The 19,486-nt window shown below is 38.6% G+C and overlaps 1 protein-coding gene across 1 annotated transcript in view; it reads left to right on the forward strand.

The window, feature by feature from the left end:
• The window catches only part of FAM13A (family with sequence similarity 13 member A), a 234,200-nt gene that overhangs the window by 120,196 nt on the left and 94,518 nt on the right, over positions 1-19,486 (forward strand). The window contains exon 9 of the mRNA XM_063458640.1: positions 3,779-3,960. Within this exon, the coding sequence (XP_063314710.1) occupies positions 3,779-3,960 (182 nt within the window). The remainder of the gene's footprint in view (positions 1-3,778; positions 3,961-19,486) is intronic.

The raw sequence follows: 19,486 nt of genomic DNA on the forward strand, positions 1-19,486 counted from the left end.
TTCATATTAAATTGTAGGTTATACAGAATGGCACAATAAACAAAACATGGTAACAAACAAAAAAATGAAATGACCCATGTTCAAAAGTCTGCATACACCTAGTTCTCAATACTATGTATTGCCCTCTTTAGCATCAATAACAGCATGCAGTCTTTTGTAATAGCTGTCCATGAGGCCCCTATTTCTTGCAGGTGGTATAGCTGCCCATTCGTCTTGGCAAAATGCCTCCCGGCCATGCAAAGTCTTTGGTCGTCTTGCATAAACCGCACGTTTGAGTCGCTCTATGATATTAAGGTCAGGAGGCTGTGATGGCCACTCCAGAACCTTCATCTTTTTCTGTTGTAACCACTGGAGGGTGAACTTGGCCTTGTTGTTAGGGTCATTGTCATGCTGGAAAGTCCAAGAGCGTCCCATGCTCAGCCTTCGTGCAGTAGAATGCAAATTGTCTGCCAGTATTTTCTGATAACATGCTGCATTTACCTTGCCATTAATTTTCACTAGATTCCCCATGCCTTTAGAGCACATCCCCAAAACATCAGTGAGCCACCACCATGCGTCACAGTGGAGATGGTATTGTTTTCACCATAGGCCATGTTGATCCCTTTCCAAACATAGCCCTTATGATAGGGACTGTAAAGCTCTATTTTGGTCTTGTCACTCCAAATTACAGTGTGCCAGAAGATGTGAGGTGTGTCAAGGTGTTGTTGTGCATATTGTAGCCACAATTTTTTGTGGCATTGGTGCAGTAAAGGCTTCTTTCTGGAACTCGACCAAGCAGCTCATTTTCGTTCAAGTATTGTCATATTGTGCTCTTTTTCCAGAGCAGCCTGTATTTCTCCTGAGGTTACCTGTGATTTTTTCTTTGTATCCCAAACAATTCTTCTGGCAGCTGTGACTGAAATCTTTCTTGGTCTACCTGACCTTGGCTTGGTATCAAGAGATCCCCGAATTTTTATAGCCATTGCTGCCCCCAGTGGTATTGTTAGTTTGAGGACTTATTTTTGGAAAATAGATAGATAACACACACATAATATGGGAGAAAGCACACTTTAACACATAAAGCATTTCAGCAAGCTGAAGAGCTTTAGGGGTATTCAGTGTCCCTTTATGATTTTTTAAAAATTTGTGTCACATTAGTCCCAAATGTTTAATATCTACAAAGAGTAAAATAGTACTATGCTTTTATTTATGTATTTTATCTTAATTTTTTTACATGTAAAATTTAAAATCAAATAAATGTTGGTAGAATCACAGATCTGCTGAAGAGGCACGTATGCAGCACAGGCTTGGCTCTACATGAAACAAAACTGCATTACATCTCGATGAGAAAGCTAAAAATAAACAGATTTTCAAAGATTACCAGTTGATGGCTCCCTGCATTTGTTAATTGTTTCCTGTGCCTGGCATTTCAAAAACAGGGTACGCATTTCTTAAAAAGCAGGAAAGCCACGTAGGATTAATCATGTCACTGATACCAGAGCATGCATGAGATTCACACGTGAACACGTACGTACCTTTTGTTATTCAGAAAGGAAAGTAATAGCGCAAAATGTGTACTGCCAAAATCTCAGTTCCATTGTTTGACAAATTGGCAGCATCAAAGTGTTTATTATAGCTACAATTAATTAATAACATTACGGGCACTAAAAGGAAAACCGGTCCTTGTTTTCCTTTCACTCTTTATCCAGCCTTTAATTGTTTTCTTGTGCAGTTTAAAAATAGTAAACATTTATTGTTTAGAAGTGGTTGCTTGGTTTAAGAAGACAATGGGCTTTAGGTAAGATTACCCCAAACACGATCCAGATTAGTGTGACTTTTCTGCTTGCTTCTCCTCCAGTTTAAAATAGCTCCAGTTTTCCTGTGCTGCAGTAACATATTCACAATGTTCTAGTATAGGTTCCTATCACAGTAGGGTGCATTGAGGGCAATGCAGCAGGTTTAACACCTTAAGGACCAAACTTCTGGAATAAAAGGGAATCATGACATGTCACACATGTCATGTGTCCTTAAGGGGTTAAAGATGCCTTACCAAATCATGGAGATGTCACACTGTAGTGTACAGCCCCTCATATTGTCAGATTATCAAGCTGTGAGCCTTGACCAATTGCAGCAGGTTCCTGTTCAAGTCTGTGAAACCTAGGCTTCTTAAAGAGGAAAGTCTTATTGTTTTGCTCAGTTCCATACCAGTCAAGTTATTCTGTAACTGCTGAAAAAGTCAAGGACCAATTAGCTCATCTTGTTCAAGACCCATGTCGAGTGCTGTATCTCTTGTGCAGAGGGAACATATTGGCAATTTGGTTTGGGCTGCCTTTGTAAGTGGGATCAGTAAAATACACGAATAGTTTAGATTGTCTCTGTAATGGTGCAAGTGAGCTAACACTGCTGTCAGCCTGAGTGAGGACTTGCCAAAGGAGATGCAACTTCATTTGTTCTCCACTATCAACATTCTCTTGTAACCTGTTTGTTTAGGTCAATTTGTCAAGTCTGAGCTGTGTGCAGTACCGGCCAGTCAAGAACAGTCCTGCCAAGTAACCGTTCTCATCCAGTTGTGTTAATTCACCGTCCAGCTCTAATTAAGTAAAGTCAGTGTGGTGCCATTCCGGTCAAGGACTCAAAAGTAGCCCATGCTCATTCTCACTCTCTTCAGATGTAGCAGACAATTAAAAGGAAGTCCTTACTAGAATATGTACATCTACATGAAGAATTCCTCCAACCTACCATTCCACTTTTATGTTCAGATTGAAGCACTACAAATAGCAGTCCAATTGCTAGCTCCAAAAGGAACATAAAAACCTCTAAAACATACAATTGTCCAAATATTCAAGTATAATTAAAGAAATAAAGATCTGTAGCATTCAGAGTTGCTCTTTACCATATCTGCCAAATGTGTTACTTTCTTATGTAATTTCGTTTTTATAAAGCTAGGGAACGCTCATAATTATAATTGTTATGTAGAAAGTAGCTATTACTTCTCTAGGTAATTATGTGATCAACTTCATTTATTATTTTGACTAATAAAACAAATGCAATGTTGCCTATCGGGCTCAATGTTTATACATATACTTTTTTGTTTTATAAAAACTATTGGATGTCTTCTGTTATAAACCAAGTGATTCTTTTAAAATTTCGAAGATGCTACAGCCTAATCGTGGTCACTAGAAATGTTATCATCTCACAATGCCATATTATTATTATAAATCTGTGGGGGTTTCAAGCCTGAATTAGAAAGATATCCTAAATTGTCTTTCTTTCACATTTTCCCCATTACTATTTCTAATATTATTTTAGGTACACGCCCTGTAAAGATAGATAGAAAGATATGTCCGCAGTACATTGTATTTTCGAGGAGCCTGTTCAACAACATGATAAAAAGGCTTCATAAAACCGCATAATAATCTAATTGGAGAAAAAATTATCTAACTTTTAACAAAACCGGTTTGTAAGTCATTACCCTTGGCACGTCTGTGATTGTTTATATCAGTGTTATTGACTTTTCATTCTGCTGTACACATTGTACTGCTGCATATAATTTATACAGCACATTTCAGATTATGCGATCCTGATATTCCTTATCATTTTCCTGTGCTGGTTTACAGGCTCTCCCTATGACTCATTTTGCTTTCTTGAGAGCTGTTTGTGCAGGCTGCTGATAAAGGAATATTTTGCTAGAGGTCATCTAAGCTTGTTTATTTCTCCCAGCTCTGTTTTAGACAGAGAGACTGATGTGCACAGGTGTTTATTTTGTTAATCTCTTGCTGTTCCTTTTTTGGCCTGGCAGGTGAACATTAACAAACCTAAGGCTGAAACTCAACTTCAAGAATTTCAGGTGCCTCAGCCAAAAATATCCAGCGGAGTCCCTAAAGCCAGGCTGGGCAGCAAGGGAAAAAATACGTTTCCTGAAGAGACAGATCTACTGGATCTCATATCCTCCGTTAGCAGCAGCACAGGCTCGGTTCACAGGTTAGTAGTCTATCCTCCTGACTCTGCAGATTTGGCATATGTCACAAACACGAGATCTAACTCTACTGTTGGCGCTATATAAATGCCAATAATAATAATACTGCAACAATTTATTTTGCTATGTGTCTGCTGAATGTAGATTGGGCTCAAAATATTTAACAATTTAGTATTATCTCATAATTCGCTATGTTACACAAAGTTATGGTATTTCTTTTCCCATATCCCTCAAAAAAGAAGGGCTTTCACACTAACCAGGAACAAACTTGGTTTTGAAACTACGATGACAGCAGCAGTAAGTGTCAGCATGTTGCTGACTTGCCATTGGACATAAGGAGTGATGGAAGAATGCTGTCACACAATGCAAATGCTGATGAAGAGAGCATCATGGGTAACAGAGGTAGGGGTGATCCCTGCTGCTGGAAGTGGTACCTCACATCCCCACGCAAACAAAATTAATTTTGAAAAAGCCGCAGTGACAGTTTTTACTGTAACGGTCCTAGGTGCAAGGCTTGACTCATTGGCTGAGAGTGATCAGATAATGCTCTTAGCCAATAAGCTGTCCCTGCACAATAGTACTTACTTCAGGAGAGCTCTATTGAGAAGCTTTCTGAAGTGGAGGAGGTGACCGGCACCCATTAGATCCCAGGTAAGTTGTTAGACCATTGGCAAACATTCTGACTATTTACATTGAGAAGGCGACAGGACACTCCTGGCACCATGCCCACTACAGCATGCTGTAATGGTTTTGATCCTCTGATTGTTCCTTTAAAATGGCCCTAATGTCTTCAAACCACTTTAAATATACTCACCAGCCATCATAATTATCTGTGTTCTTTGCTTAGATTATGAAGCAAGGAGTTCCCTGTTCATCTTCATTCTGATAATTATTGCTGCAGCAACTTACACAAATCACTGCAGTTGTATGCTAAGTTTCCCAGTGCCCATAAAATATATTTACAAGTGATTTGTAGTGTTTACCAATAACTTTAATTAAGTAAGGTCATACTTTAACTATGTGCATGTACACAGTAGCTGGATGCATTAAAAGAATTAAGCAACATGAATAATGCCATATAGTAAACTGATAGAATCAGCATTAGTTTTTTTCTGAGTAGTTTCATTCATGTCTTTTGATGGATGTAATTACTCAGGTGTGTTAAACTACATACTGAGCAATGTTTATGGGATATACGTAGCACTTTCATCATTAACAGTGGGAGGGCCAAGAATGGTTGTGAAATCAAAATTACATCCTGGTCATGTCAAATTCATGTGAAATTATTTTGAAAGGGGCAACGTAAACAGACAAGTATGTAGTTTTAGATTTGCCAGTAAAATTAGCTTTATATGGATCTTTGAGAATAGAAGTTAGCTGCACTCCCTCAAATGCTATAGTAAAAGTTCAACCAACATAAGGAATGCTGTACCTAAAGTGAGCTTAACCTTAAAGTATCACAGTGATTGATCTTGTGTGGGTTTATCTGATGGTCCTCTTCAACTAAGAGACTTAATTTGTACTTCCTTGCTGAGGTAGAGGTATTTATACTGTTGAGTTGTTATGACAAAGGCAAATAGTACAGGGGAGAGGAGCATCCTTATCTGAGGCCATTTAGGGACTGGGAATTTGGAAAAACTAAATTTAGTGATAAAGATTGGAAGAGTAGAAAAGAGCTTACATTGCATTAAAAATAGTATCTAAAAATGTCAAAGTCCAATTGATTTTTATCTGCCTGCCATGAAAACTTGGCTACTGTCAGAGACGAGAGTGGCCAACAAACAGCTGAGAATCTATGGCTTTGAATACCAGCTTTATGGGTAGCAGGGGAGAGAAAGTATAAAAAGTATTTTAAGGAACCCAATCATTGGTAAGGCTCAACTAGATCTGAATATTCTGAACCAAACGAATAAAGGAAAAAGTCCAAATATAAATGTGGCAGGCTGAGATGATCGTGATGTTGTAGACCACCGTTGTTCTGAGTTTTTCTCATCAATGTGTGAGGTGTGCTGAAGCCTAGTCGGGGTAGCAGTATGCCAATATACTGGTAGCAGAGAAGGTCAATGCTTTTATTTGCATTTGACAATGATATTCCACAGGGAACCAAGCTTAGGCACGAGTCGTAGTTCGCTATCAAAAGTGCCTAAAGTGCATCTTTTTGTTTAAATCCTTTTAAGGACCAAACATTTTTCATTCTATAATCACAATCTGGTCCCTTAAGCTATATTGCGAATAGGAATGTGCTACATATTCAGAATTGGCAGCTTTACATAGCCTCGCTGTTAAATGAGTGGGACATTCTGTTTTGATGTAGGATATTTGAAAACTGGGTTGTTATGATTTAATGATTCTGTAATTGGTCCTTTATGAATTAGCTGCCAAGCCTTTGTTATTGATATTCTGCTATGGGGAAAAAAAGAGATAATAATTTGCTGACTATAGATTAGAAGATCTGTTATGTATCTTTGTAATGTGCCTTGTTTGCTTGCTATCATAGTGTCATAAATCACATTTTTTTTTAATGCGCAGGCAAATATCCTTCTTATCGATAGAGTGCATAGATGAAAACTCAGAAAATACCAAAAGTGTATAAAGTAAAGCAACCATTGTGCCTTTGTTTTACCGAAAAATTATTGCTTTTCTTGTTTAATAATGTTTAAGCATTAACTGTCAAATACAGTTTACGGTACATAACCAGTATTAATTGAATCTACAGCTAAACTCGTTTCTCTTTTATTCTACTGGTGATCCTATGATAACGATCTGAAAAGTAAGCCTTACTCTCTTATAGGGTGCACCTAAAATATCCTGGTGAGCTGTGTCTAGTATATCTGTGCTATGCTTGTGTCAGTCCGCAAAACTCCAGTAGTGACTTAAAAAGCCACTCCAAACACCATAACCGTTTGCTGTGGCACCCTCCCTGTGTAAGTAGTTAAATTGTTTAAGACCAGTGTGACAACGTACCCTGGACACAAGATGCCCTACATGTGTCCTCTTCAGACAGAAGCTCCTTCAAGGAGTTTCCATTAGAATCCCCTGATCTAAGCAAGGCTGGCTCTCTGGCTGAGAGAATCAATACATTTGATTACTTACACTGGAACGGAGACATGGCAAGCTGTAACGGTGCTTGGATTGTTCCTTTAACATGCGGATGGTAATGGCTATTAATGTACATTATTCAGATAAAAGATTCCTACAATTGACTGCATCAAAGTGAACCACATAAACTGTTGCTCACATGAATCTCACAGGGACAGAACTGCTTTAAGGAGAAACGTAATGGGAATTGCACTTTATGCTGATTTAGTTATCATGCAGACGCCATAGCTGTTGTCAAATTGTAGGAGCTATCCCCCACCTTGTATGCTTCAGTTCTGCTACAGCATCTGGGTTATTCACTGAAGTGACAATTGTTAAGAACTCAAAGTGAATTTTAACTTTAAAGGACCACGTAAGTCACCCAGACCACTTCAGCTCAATTAAGTGGTCTGGGTGCCAGGTCCTCCAGGTTTTAACCCTTCAGATGTAAACGTAGCAGTTTCAGAGAGACTGCTAAGTTTACGTTGCAGGGTTAATCCTGCCTCTAGTTGCTGTCTCCCTGAAAGTTGCTAGAGGCGCTTCCCCGACGCTTAATGCGAAAATTGCATTGAGCACGCAGAACGTCCGTAGGAAAGCATTAAGAAATGGGCGTTTTTAATGCGCGCGCATGGCTCTGGCCGCGCATGAGCATTTGGCTCCACTCGCGAGCTGACGTTGGAAGAGGAGGAGAGGTCACCAGCGCCGAGCCCAGCGCTGGATAAAGGTAAGTGGCTTAAGGGGTTTTAACCCCTTCAGCCCAGCAGGAGCGGGGCCCTGAGGGTGGGGGGGACCTAAGGTTTGTTTTCCTGAATCTATAGTGATCCTTTAAAACCAAAATAGCTAAATCAAAAAAAAAAAAAAATCCCCAAGCCAGCTGTGCTTTCAGTTCAGCTATTTTGGCCTTAAATTTAAAAATTTACTTTGAATTCCCAACAAATCCCACTTTAGAAAAATATTCTGCATGTTGCAATTGGGTAACATTGGCTGGTCTCTGGTATATAGCTGTGGAGCAACAACATACAGTAAAACCCAGCTACCTGTTTATTTGTTACATTCCATTCTGTGCCTGTTACACACCCAACCCCACCATTGACAAATATCTCCCTGGTTATAGGTAAACATTATCTGAGATCTGACTTTAAAGATCTTTCAATGATGGCAAGAAAATATTACTCTTTTTAGAAACTTGTGTATAGAACTATGTGACAGCTTTGTGACATTTTACATCTTTAGTGTTTTATAGACTTGTAAAATGTAATTTGCCTTTAATGAAACTAAATGAGTCTTATTTTGTGAGAAACATGACAAAACACAGTTTGTCTACAGGTCTTACATCATATTAGCTGCTTTTCATTCTAGACATAATGATAGATTACCAGAACTAGACAGAGTGTGGTTATATGCACATTCTAACTCTGACAATAATGCCATTTTGTATTGAAATGTTTGCTCAGAGGGTTCAGCTGTGGTTGACAAGTATAGCTGTATTTGATATCAAGTCCTGGCTGGCATTCATTTGATTCACAGGTCAAAGTCTGATCATTTTATTTTTCCTACTGACTTGGCAGATATAATAATTGAGTGCCCTGTCATTCTATCTGTGCCAAGACTGTTCTCTTCTGCAGTTCTTCAAGAAAACATATCTGACACATTTGGTTTTCTTTTCGGGTTTTTGTTACTGCCTTAAGTTGTAAGCGTAGTTCAGCATAACACATTTTATTTAAAAACTATTTTATTTTAAATACGTCCTGTTGTCTTATTACATGTTGGTTGGGTAACATTTTTAATTCTGATATTTTGGCCATTATGTCTGTCGACAAGTATACCTTCTCAACAGTTTTTCACATCCAAATCCTTATTTGGGTGCTGTTCCTTTAACATGGATATTACATCCTGCGTACAACCATAACCTGCAAAGGAATGGCAAGTCTTAACAGTGATTGGCTCAAAGATTGCTATATTTTCTCCTCCAATATTGCTGACCAAAGACATGTACCCTTTATGTGTTTCCACAATTAATCTGATACTTCACTTCCCTGAATCCAAGGCATTGATAAATAAAAACTGTGTCCCATAGAAACACAGTAACTCAAATTAACCTTTTACTTCCCTGTATACGTAACGTGTACATATAATTTAGGACATGCGTCTACTACCATCCAACTGTCAAGAAGCAGTGCACCCTACTCTAGTGTGCACAATGTACACAATACAATTTCACTACACTGTGTAGCTTTAAAAAAGTAGCTGTAATGCTGTACGGAAAGTGATTGCTATTGCTGCCCTGTTTGGAACCTTCATTGATCTCCACCAAAGATTCCAATCAGGAGCTTAGTGCCCCTAACGATTCTGCAGAATCCATAACCTACTCACCATTACTAATAGTGCTATGTTTGTCAACAGTCCTTTTGCAACACCACCAAACTGTGAAACCCACAATATCTCACCAGAATACTTCCTCCCTCCTACGGGAGGACACTCACCACCCTGGTACTTTTCGTACTTTCGTAATTCTCCAATCACCAAATCACTCTGCCTGCCCCCGTTACCTAATAATCGTGAGGAGGTTCCAATAGATCGAATACATGTTAAAATAAAATTATACTTCCCATTAGATGTCTTCTTTCTTCTTAAATCTTTTATTTAAGCTCAAAAAAGGTCCAAAAACATTAATTAATTCTCAACTTAACTTTTAAACTAAAAAAGGACTAAATCTAAAGAAAATTTTAAAAAAACACGAGGAAAACAAAATGCATTGACAAAAATAAAATCCAAGTTGGCCCATCACTGCCTCAGCACAGACAGAGCTTATAAGGGCTTTCCTGCGCTATGCAAATTGAGTCAGAGAGCTCTGTGTCAGGTCGCTCCTGTATGTTAATGGCGAGCAGGCGTTAGATGTTTACTGGACATGCTCCCACTTATGTAATTGGGGAGGTCATAATATTAATACTTATACTAATGTGGGGGAAATGTTGGCTACCACAGGCTTTTTCAACTATTTGCCCACTAACTGCTAGTGGTGACAGTGGGCGTATAGTTAAGAAAAGCATTTATGGACAGATTTTTGCTTTATTGGCCCCTGGTAAGCCTTTCCAGCCTATAACATTATTAGCTGAAATTTAGTCAAATCTTTATTTGGATAATGTCAGTATTTTAATTTTCCAAGAATTTCCCTTGTGTTACAAAATTCTTATTACATATGTGTGTGTGGTTTGGGGTAAATTACAATTCAGTGTTGGTATTCACTCGATAATGTTTTATGACTTTGACCTGTGGAGTGTGAGTGGGTTTAGTCTAATCCAAAAATGTTACAATCTGTTTCTGCCAGTAATCACAACGAAGTTAGAATTCTTTATTGACTTAAAGACAAGCCTAATTTTTATCACGATCATTACCTTCACAACCTTGTGACCAATAGTACAAGATTATGAGGTTAATGACAAACAAATGGATCGAACTGCTTTTATGTGTGGTGGTGATGATAAAAGGTTTTATTCTTGCTATATGATACTTGCTAAGTATCTGATGGTTCTGTTAGAATGCATTAATAACTCATCATAAGGATTGTGATAATGATCACATCATCATTGTTCATGTCCAATCTGGAGTTAAAGAAACATTTTGGCACCATCACAACCTTATCAAAATTAAGTTGTTATGATGCCAGAAGGGTCCCTGGTATTTCTTTACTTTTAGGGGTTAAACTGTTACAAATGGTTTAATCACAAAGTCTGTGCTTCAGTGCTGGCCCACTCTACCCCCCTGTCCCTCCGCTTTCTGAAATTCTTCAAAACAGAAGCCTGAGAGAATCGGCCGGTACTGGTGCTGCTTGTTGCCTTACAGTGGCCATCTTATGCTCTAATGGGGAACTACTGAGTGGCTTAGAGCATCAAATAGCCACTCTAAACCAACCAGCGACACCGCTGCCCAAGCCTTCCTTTCTGAAGAATTTCAGAAAGCAGAAGGACAAGGGGGAAGGGTGACTTGTTGTTGAAGCACAGACTTTGGGGATTTAATCGTTTGCAAATGGTAAGGAGGTGCCAGGGACCACCTGGCACCATATCAATTTCTATTAAGTTCTTATGATCCCCAGAGTATTCCTTTAAGATGTGGATAATTATCAGACAATAACATTTTAATGTACCCCCAGATAGAGTAAGATCAGATTCACAAATGTGTTTGCTACATAGCTAGTAAAAAAATAAAAGTATTGCAGTTTTACCTCTTTGGTGACTGATTTTAAATTGAAATTTATAGTTTGTATGATCAATCTAAGTTTTATAGGGACGTGTTTTTTTTACTTTAATTCAGTAAGGCAATAGTCCAACAGTTATATAAATTGGTTACTGTTCCCACACCCTTAAAACATTGCTCAACTAAACTAATGGGAAGACAGCACATTCTAGGTAGCATTTACAATACTTATTGAGTAAATAGCTAATCTTTTTTTATTTTGTTTATGGAACATATTGTAGGCATAAACAGCAAGCTGTTATGTGGAGTGTGCATGTCATATACGAGATATTGCATGAAATAAATAAAATAAATATTGCAGATTTTGGCAGGCAGAACATTTAAGCTGGGTAAACACTGACAAGTGAAATATCATATGTCTGTGCTGATAGGAACACAACCGTGGTAGGGAGCAGTTAAAGTTAATGCCAGCCATGAAAATGTGTTTGCCTTTTAAAATAATTTAAAAGGGGCTTGAGAATAGTGTAAGATTAATGGCTTTAAATTTGGCATTGAAATTCAAAAAAACAGAAATTTAAAGTAACACTCTGAACACCGTAGTGACTTCACCTCAATGAAGTTGTTATGGTGACTGGAGTTCCTGGGCAATTTCTTAACTTATGGGGTAAAACCATGGGGTCAAACAGTTCACAGTGGTTTACCATTACCTTAGCAGCATTGTGTTTAGAACCTTCTTAATGAGACAATAATCAATACCACATATGGATTAGCAGCAATGTCAAAAGAGTACTTGAACAATGCCACTCATAGTTTTTAACTTAAACAGATTTATTTTGGGCTGAGCACCCCAGACATGTGTCCCTTTGGAGTGACCACAGGAAAGCTTAAATAGAGGAGTCTATTGAAGCAACGTATACTACAAGCATGTATTGTAAGTTAGCATGTAAAACTCCCATGTTAAAATTAGTGTAGGACCCACCAATATTGGGGTACTGTGATGTGGTGGTAGGCTTAGCACAATATGGCCAAATGGTGTAACTGAATCCCCATATTTATTTGCTAAGATAGGGGATTTTAAGTAGCCTTGGTAAATGTAAAGCTGTATTTATGTTTGCTTGTGCGCTGTTCCTTTTACTTATGTTAAGATGTTGAATTCAAAATATAGTTAAACAATAAAAAAATAAAAAAAATGTAAATCATAACAAGGTCATAGATAAGAAAAAACAAGTAGCAAGAGAAGTGAGAACGGGCAGCAGCTGAAATAGCCTGCCCTTCGGTGGGTCCCCGCTCAGATCTCAAGCTGGTTTTAGCTCACCTTGTGCCATTACAGAGAGAACAAATCTGAAGCATATCAGACTGGTCCCACCCGTACGGGCAGTCAAGATCTGAAATGCCAGCAAGTTTCCTCTGCACGAGGGATACGGCAACCCCAGACGATCGTTTCAACCTTATAAGGTATCATCAGTGAGGTATAGCTAATATCCCTCTAGGCAACATGAGTAAGGTCATAGATAATAATCAGTGTGGCTGTAACAATGACCAATCGGATACCAAAGAAACATCTTTCCAGGTGTTGTCCATATTTTAGTAAACTGTACTGCTAGTAATACCAATGTGTGAAATTATGCAAAATAAGAGATACTGTGGTATTGTGTGGATTATAGTAACATATCCGAACAAATTAGAAAAGTAGAACCAAATACTCGTACCCCAAATTGAAAGAGGAGGGGTGTCCTGTAGGATAGACCGCTCTCTCTTTATACGGAGCGAGTATAAATTCAGCAACCCATTCACAGTATACGTTAATTATCTAAAATATAACCTTTAATAAATCATTAAAATCAGTTATCAAGAAAAATGTAGATAGAGTAGAAAAAATATATACACACACAATGATCTAAAAAAAGGCTGTAATCAACAGGCCTTTATTGCTGTAAGGGCTAAATAGCCTTAGTCTGATTGCAGCCGCGGTGGTTGCAGGTAGAGGAAAAAATAATGGTTATTAAAGTTGTGAAATAATCAAAGCTTAAACTTAAACACCATCCTCATGCCACAAACTCGCCACCCTGGAGGTGAAAAAACCAAACAAATCCAGATTTTAACCCCCTCTTATTTGCTGCAAAAAATGTCACAGCAGCTAGGACACTAAAATAGTAGTCTGTAATTAGCATAACACACAGGGCTAGGTAGTGACCAGAAAGAACCCTGATCAAAACTTCCAAATCCCTAGTTACTAGCAATAAGTATAGTTGGCTTAGTGTCCCTGCCGCCGGTGAAAAAGAAACAGCTAACTGCTTCAATTCAATTATTCAAAAGTGCTCTGGAGAGTAAAGGGAACATACTGTCGGTCCCTACTTTCAAACTCCATAAAGATTACGATAATTAATAAACAGGTGTCCCTTTGCTAGAGAATCAACTAGAGAATATTTAAAAGGAAACTTCTGTCTGTCCCTAGTTTTCAAGCTCCATCTTTAGCTAGTATAAGGCATAAATTAATCAGGCGTCCCGACGCGCGTTTCGCCAATACTTGGCTCGTCCAGGGGAACCGGGTTACTGCCTGGTGGTAGTTTAAATATCCCTCCCTACATTCCCATTGGTCGATTGTTAGCCAATACTGGGAGGGGAGGGGCTGGGAGTAAGTGAGTGTTAATTTAACCCTTTGAGACCGGGTACACGTTCAGCACTCCAACCGACATCATTAAAATTGCTGTCACCCTGTAAAGGTAAATAATAATCATATTGTCTTTCGGTATATAGTGACAATAGTGTCCATAGGACAACGAGCATCCACCTTATAGGCAGTTTCTCCAACATGATATTCACAAGCAGTAGTTGTGTATATGCTACGTTTATATATACACATAGACAGACACTAAGAGTGTAGTGTCCTTATACATCTTGCAGTCTAATGTTGATGGACTGGCATTCAGTTAGAACGGACTTGGAACTAAGTTTTCTGGGTGTTTCTAGGGAATAATGATTCATAGATCGACCACACACCTTAGATATACATACATTCTCATGGGGATCCAGTGAGGCACTCTGGATCTCAGTATATTCTTTGATAGTGTCTAGGTCCATTGGTTAGTGGAATGTAGGGTTTGTGTGAGCATAAATGGTGGATAAAGTTAGGAAAGGGAAAAATGAAATCCCGTTTATAATGCTGTAGGCAAAAGCCGAGGTCATATTTCCAACGTCCACTGACTAGAATTATGCACATTCTCCAATAGGGATTATCCCCTCTCTGTAGGGGCAACGATGAAAGTAGAAGAACCAAACAAGTAATGCTGTAGGAAAATGTAAACTTCACATTTTCAACATCTACTAGTTAAAATATTCAAAAGAAATAGACCCCTCTTTCTATCTTCCTAGAGATTCTTAGGAATGAATAAACGGGGTAAAATTAAATTCTTCATTCAGTCCTCTAGGGTATAGGGTCTGAAAAGAATAAATCCAGCGAGACTCAGCCTTTAGCAGAGAAATATTAATATCACCCTTTCGATGGTTAAGAGCCAGTTGTTGTAACACCTGGAACTTCAAGACTTCAGGTTTAGACGCATGGTTGATTCTAACATGTTTTGAAATCGGAGTTTCAATGTGTAGATTGGAGATGGAATTAATGTGCTGTAGGATGCGTCTACGTAGTTGCTGATAGGTTTTTCCTATATATTGTAGCCCACACTCACATGTTATTATATAGATAACATTGGTGGAGCTGCAGTTGATGAATGCATTGATGGTTATCTCTGTTGAAGTTCTTTTATTCCAGACAGACCTAGTTGGTGAAATAAATTTACAGGCTTTACAGTGGCTGCATTTGTAAAGACCTTTGGTTGTTAGCCAGGTGGAAGTAGGAGGTGTTGTCGAACCAGGTTTCAAGTGACTATGCGTTAGTATGTCACCGAGATTGTTTGCTCGTCTAAAAGTCATAGAGGGTTGTTTCGTGATGGTCTTACTCAAACTGGTGTCATATTGTAGTAACGGCCAATTTCTGCTTAAGACATGTTGTGCTGTGTTCCAGTGTTTATCAAAGGTTCCTATAAACCTTGTCAAACTAGGGGTGGTACTGAGTTCCCTAGGTGGTCTATGTAGGCTTTCGGATCTGTCTACATTAGTGGTTCTTTGGTAGGCTCTTTTGAGAATTCTGTTGGGATAACCCAATGACTTAAATCTGGTTCTTAACTCTTTCGCTTCTTTCTCAAAATCCTCCTGGTTTGAACAGTTTCTCTTAGCTCTTAAATATTGGCCGTATGGAATGTTGGCCTTTAAATGAAAAGGGTGATAGCTTTGCCAATGCAGCAAACTATTTGTTGCTGTTGGTTTCCTAAATAGTGATGTGCTTACATCCCCATTTTCATGTATGTTAATGTTCAGATCTAAGAAGACCAGGTGTTGTTCGTCAATGACATGAGTGAGTTGGAGGTTAATATCATTGTGATTGAGTTCATCAACCAGCTGTTTGAATTGGGAGAAAGAACCTGACCAAAAGATCAGGATGTCATCTATGTAGCGAAACCATTTGTGTATAGATGGAAAGTAATTTGAGTTTGATACATTAAACACAATTGTCTCCTCCCACCATCCCAAAAAGAGATTCGCATAGCTGGGTGCGCAAGACGAACCCATAGCAGTGCCCCTTGTCTGTAAATAATATTTTCCATTGAAGGTGAAATAGTTGTGTGTTAACACAAAACGGAGCAAAGTTAGAATAAAAGTTTGTTCTTGTTCAATAAAGGTTCACCTTCAATGGAAAATATTATTTACAGACAAGGGGCACTGCTATGGGTTCGTCTTGCGCACCCAGCTATGCGAATCTCTTTTTGGGATGGTGGGAGGAGACAATTGTGTTTAATGTATCAAACTCGAATTACTTTCCATCTATACACAAATGGTTTCGCTACATAGATGACATCCTGATCTTTTGGTCAGGTTCTTTCTCCCAATTCAAACAGCTGGTTGATGAACTCAATCACAATGATATTAACCTCCAACTCACTCATGTCATTGACGAACAACACCTGGTCTTCTTAGATCTGAACATTAACATACATGAAAATGGGGATGTAAGCACATCACTATTTAGGAAACCAACAGCAACAAATAGTTTGCTGCATTGGCAAAGCTATCACCCTTTTCATTTAAAGGCCAACATTCCATACGGCCAATATTTAAGAGCTAAGAGAAACTGTTCAAACCAGGAGGATTTTGAGAAAGAAGCGAAAGAGTTAAGAACCAGATTTAAGTCATTGGGTTATCCCAACAGAATTCTCAAAAGAGCCTACCAAAGAACCACTAATGTAGACAGATCCGAAAGCCTACATAGACCACCTAGGGAACTCAGTACCACCCCTAGTTTGACAAGGTTTATAGGAACCTTTGATAAACACTGGAACACAGCACAACATGTCTTAAGCAGAAATTGGCCGTTACTACAATATGACACCAGTTTGAGTAAGACCATCACGAAACAACCCTCTATGACTTTTAGACGAGCAAACAATCTCGGTGACATACTAACGCATAGTCACTTGAAACCTGGTTCGACAACACCTCCTACTTCCACCTGGCTAACAACCAAAGGTCTTTACAAATGCGGCCACTGTAAAGCCTGTAAATTTATTTCACCAACTAGGTCTGTCTGGAATAAAAGAACTTCAACAGAGATAACCATCAATGCATTCATCAACTGCAGCTCCACCAATGTTATCTATATAATAACATGTGAGTGTGGGCTACAATATATAGGAAAAACCTATCAGCAACTACGTAGACGCATCCTACAGCACATTAATTCCATCTCCAATCTACACATTGAAACTCCGATTTCAAAACATGTTAGAATCAACCATGCGTCTAAACCTGAAGTCTTGAAGTTCCAGGTGTTACAACAACTGGCTCTTAACCATCGAAAGGGTGATATTAATATTTCTCTGCTAAAGGCTGAGTCTCGCTGGATTTATTCTTTTCAGACCCTATACCCTAGAGGACTGAATGAAGAATTTAATTTTACCCCGTTTATTCATTCCTAAGAATCTCTAGGAAGATAGAAAGAGGGGTCTATTTCTTTTGAATATTTTAACTAGTAGATGTTGAAAATGTGAAGTTTACATTTTCCTACAGCATTACTTGTTTGGTTCTTCTACTTTCATCGTTGCCCCTACAGAGAGGGGATAATCCCTATTGGAGAATGTGCATAATTCTAGTCAGTGGACGTTGGAAATATGACCTCGGCTTTTGCCTACAGCATTATAAACGGGATTTCATTTTTCCCTTTCCTAACTTTATCCACCATTTATGCTCACACAAACCCTACATTCCACTAACCAATGGACCTAGACACTATCAAAGAATATACTGAGATCCAGAGTGCCTCACTGGATCCCCATGAGAATGTATGTATATCTAAGGTGTGTGGTCGATCTATGAATCATTATTCCCTAGAAACACCCAGAAAACTTAGTTCCAAGTCCGTTCTAACTGAATGCCAGTCCATCAACATTAGACTGCAAGATGTATAAGGACACTACACTCTTAGTGTCTGTCTATGTGTATATATAAACGTAGCATATACACAACTACTGCTTGTGAATATCATGTTGGAGAAACTGCCTATAAGGTGGATGCTCGTTGTCCTATGGACACTATTGTCACTATATACCGAAAGACAATATGATTATTATTTACCTTTACAGGGTGACAGCAATTTTAATGATGTCGGTTGGAGTGCTGAACGTGTACCCGGTCTCAAAGGGTTAAATTAACACTCACTTACTCCCAGCCCCTCCCCTCCCAGTATTGGCTAACAATCGACCAATGGGAATGTAGGGAGGGATATTTAAACTACCACCAGGCAGTAACCCGGTTCCCCTGGACGAGCCAAGTATTGGCGAAACGCGCGTCGGGACGCCTGATTAATTTATGCCTTATACTAGCTAAAGATGGAGCTTGAAAACTAGGGACAGACAGAAGTTTCCTTTTAAATATTCTCCAGTTGATTCTCTAGCAAAGGGACACCTGTTTATTAATTATCGTAATCTTTATGGAGTTTGAAAGTAGGGACCGACAGTATGTTCCCTTTACTCTCCAGAGCACTTTTGAATAATTGAATTGAAGCAGTTAGCTGTTTCTTTTTCACCGGCGGCAGGGACACTAAGCCAACTATACTTATTGCTAGTAACTAGGGATTTGGAAGTTTTGATCAGGGTTCTTTCTGGTCACTACCTAGCCCTGTGTGTTATGCTAATTACAGACTACTATTTTAGTGTCCTAGCTGCTGTGACATTTTTTGCAGCAAATAAGAGGGGGTTAAAATCTGGATTTGTTTGGTTTTTTCACCTCCAGGGTGGCGAGTTTGTGGCATGAGGATGGTGTTTAAGTTTAAGCTTTGATTATTTCACAACTTTAATAACCATTATTTTTTCCTCTACCTGCAACCACTGCGGCTGCAATCAGACTAAGGCTATTTAGCCCTTACAGCAATAAAGGCCTGTTGATTACAGCCTTTTTTAGATCATTGTGTGTGTATATATTTTTTCTACTCTATCTACATTTTTCTTGATAACTGATTTTAATGATTTATTAAAGGTTATATTTTAGATAATTAACGTATACTGTGAATGGGTTGCTGAATTTATACTCGCTCCGTATAGAGAAGAGAGAGTGGTCTATCCTACAGGACACCCCTCCTCTTTCAATTTGGGGTACGAGTATTTGGTTCTACTTTTCTAATTTATTTATCATAGGGGTTACCCCCAATTATCACTAGCAACCTGATACTGTCTCTCTACCTGAGTCTCTTTTGTATTTCATATCCGAACAAATGTTTGCAAGTGTGTAGCGTTAGAATGGGAGAAAAAAAAAAACACACAGAAATTGGCTGAGGTGTTTGCTAAATTTTAGAAGCCTGGTGACAGTCAATAAATAAGCACAATATAGATAAGCTTAAAAAGCCATGAAAAGAAACAAAGATATAATCCCTGGTAAACCAGGAAAAATAAATGGATGGATTGGCGCTGTTCAAAGAAGATGCAGCTACTCCCAAGTGCTATAGAATCACCAAAAAAGCACAATAGACATACATAGAAAATAGCAAATTGGATTTGGGAGGTGCAAACAGAAAATAGATAATAAACAGATTATACTTATATTCAATGAATCCTGATTTGGACCTAGAATTCAAGAAAAAAGCATAGTATAATACTGTTACACTTAATAAGCAGAGTGAAAACAAAGGTAATGGGTCACTCACGATCTGCAGAG

Source organism: Pelobates fuscus, chromosome 6, assembly GCF_036172605.1.
Source record: "Pelobates fuscus isolate aPelFus1 chromosome 6, aPelFus1.pri, whole genome shotgun sequence".
In the NCBI taxonomy this organism is placed as follows: Eukaryota; Metazoa; Chordata; class Amphibia; order Anura; family Pelobatidae; genus Pelobates; species Pelobates fuscus.